General features: G+C 33.0%; 1 protein-coding gene across 1 annotated transcript in view; it reads left to right on the forward strand.

Moving 5' to 3' along the window:
* ENH_00075230 (Sporulation protein RMD1, related, related) overlaps nucleotides 1-1,470 on the forward strand; it is a gene marked incomplete at both ends in the record, with an annotated part of 5,014 nt that extends 3,544 nt beyond the window's left edge. Inside the window, 3 exons of the mRNA XM_013582883.1 lie at nucleotides 207-248; nucleotides 364-433; nucleotides 983-1,470. Coding sequence (XP_013438337.1) covers nucleotides 207-248; nucleotides 364-433; nucleotides 983-1,470 — 600 coding nt within the window. The remainder of the gene's footprint in view (nucleotides 1-206; nucleotides 249-363; nucleotides 434-982) is intronic.
* Nucleotides 1,471-2,547: the final 1,077 nt, after the last annotated feature.

Genomic DNA, 2,547 nt, shown 5'->3' on the forward strand with positions numbered 1-2,547 from the left:
GAACAGTTGCAGCAGCAGCAGCAGCAGCAGCAGCAGCAGAAGCAGTAGCAGTAGTGCCCGCAGCAAAAACAACAGGACGTAGAGCAGCAGCAGCAGAACCAATAGCAGCAGCAAAAAGAGAAGCACTAGCAGCAGCAGCAGCAGCAGCAGCAGCAGCAGCAGCAGCAGCAGCAGCAAAAGTCAAGTTGTGCTGCTGCTGCTCTCAGGTACCGAAGTCGCGAATTCAGCAAGACTGCATTTACCTGAAGGTGATTTATTTATTTATTTATTTATTTATTTATTTATTTTTGTTTATTTATTTTTATTTATTTATTTATTTATTTATTTATTTATTTATTTATTTATTCATTTATTTATTTTTAGACTGCTTCAATTGCGGAGAAGCTGTCGGCGTCTTTCGCTTTGGCGCAGTCAATTCGGCTGAGTGTTTATGGTGAGAAATTATTTTTAATTAAATTAAATATTTAATTTAATTAATTAATTAATTAATTAATTTAATTAATTTAATTTAATTTAATTGGTTTAATTTAATTTTAATTTCATTTAGATCCAATTCCCTCTTTTTGCACTCTTCTACCAGCCCAGCTGCTTCTTTAAAGTAGGGTTTAGGGTTTAGGGTTTAGGGTTTAGGGTTTGGGGTTCAGGGTTTAGGGTTTAGGATTTGGGGTTTAGGGTTGTCGCTGCTGCTGGCAGTTGGCTGCTTGCTTCCTCGGTGCCTGGGTTTGAGGGTTTGCGAGGAGACAAGCTTTGCTAGCGTTTAGGGTTTACGAGGGTTTAGGGTTTACGAGGGTTTAGGGTTTGTGAGGGTTTACGAGGGTTTAGGGTTTGCGAGGGTTTAGGGTTTGTGAGGGTTTAGGGTTTGGCGAGCTCTCGAGCTCGCCAGGGCTTCATGTTGGCGACACTTCAGAATCCGGCTTTGGCCAGGGCTGAGGGTTTAGGGTTTAGGGTTTAGGGTTTAGGGTTTGGGGTTTGTGTGTGGCAGAGTGTTTGATAAACTTGACAATAGCGCGGGTTCGCTCCATTCCCGAGCGGATGGCTGCGCACGGCAGCGCAGAAGCTTCTTCAGGGTTTATTTCCGAAATTAAATCAAAAGGATTAAAAGGGTTTTCTTTTTTTTTCAAAAAGATAAAAACAATAAAACCCCCGGAGGCCCACGGGGCCCTTTGCGGGGACTTGTTGAAGAACATCGTCGAAGTCAACATTGTGCAGGGTACCCGACTTGCATTTCTTTGCAAGTTTTTCTCCGATTTCGCTTTTTTTCCGCTCTTTTTGTTTCTTTTTGCGTTTATTTGCCACTATTTGTTCTTTCTTTTGTTTTTCTTTTATTTATTTTCTTTTATTTTCTTTTTTGGCGGAAAAATTGACCCAAAATTCGCCGCTTGCTCCTCCGCTTCTCCGCGGTGTCTGTACACCCGAAATGCTGACCCGCGCTTTCCTTTCCTCCGGCGCTTTCCCAGAAACACCAAATAAATAAATAAATAAATAAATAAATAAATAAATAAATAAATAAATAAATAAATAAATAAATAAATAAACAAAACCAATAAATAAATAAATAAATAAAAATAAATAAATAAATAAATAAATAAATAAATACAAATAAACAAATAAATAAATAAATAAAAATAAATAAATAAATAAATAAATAAATAAGATTTGTTTGTGGATTGATTGGTGAATTGATTTGTGCCTCTGTGGCTTTTGAGTTTGGTGGCGAAGAGGAAATTCAGAATTGATTTCTTTTAACCACCCACTGCATTCCTTTTTGATTTAATTTCTTTTATTTATTTCTTTTATTTATTTATTTTATTTATTTTATTTATTTATTTATTTATTTCTTTTATTTATTTATTTATTTTATTTATTTCTTTCTTTTGATCTCCTGCACTTCGTGTTGTCGCAGTGCTTCTCGGGTGTATCGACAGCTCCGAATTGGTTTCGGGTCCAAACTTTTCGGATTTTTTTCGTTTTTCGTTTATTTGAATTCATTTCTTTTGCTTTTTCTTTTCTTTTATCATTTATTTAATTCTGTTTTGCATTTTAAATGCATTTCCTGTTTATTGCTTTTGTTTTTCGCAGACTTTCGAGACGTCCCGCAGTACTTTTGGAACGACGACAGGTGGCAGTACTTTTGGCGCCGAGTAAAACTCCAAAGTTGAATTTGCGTTTTTTTAAATTTAATTTAAAATCAAAAATGAGAAAAGAAGCTTTTAATTGTTTTATATCTTTAAATTGTTTTAAATAATTAAATTGCTTCAAATCTTTAAATTTAAAATCAAAAATGAAAAAAAAAGTTTTTAATTGTTTTAAATCATTAAATTTGAAATCAAAAATGAAAAAAGAAGTTTTTAATTGTTTTAAATTATTTCCAAATTGAAAACTTTGCAACACTGCAAAAACCAGAAAATTCCAAATTTTAAATCTGCACCAAAAGCAACTGCACTTTCTTTAAATCAAACAAATAAAGAAATTAATTAATTAATTAATTAATTAATTAATTAATTAATTAATTAATTAATTAATTAATTAATTAATTAATTAATTAAT

Source organism: Eimeria necatrix, genomic scaffold (assembly GCF_000499385.1).
Source record: "Eimeria necatrix Houghton genomic scaffold, Enh_scaff770, whole genome shotgun sequence".
Classification (NCBI taxonomy): Eukaryota; Apicomplexa; class Conoidasida; order Eucoccidiorida; family Eimeriidae; genus Eimeria; species Eimeria necatrix.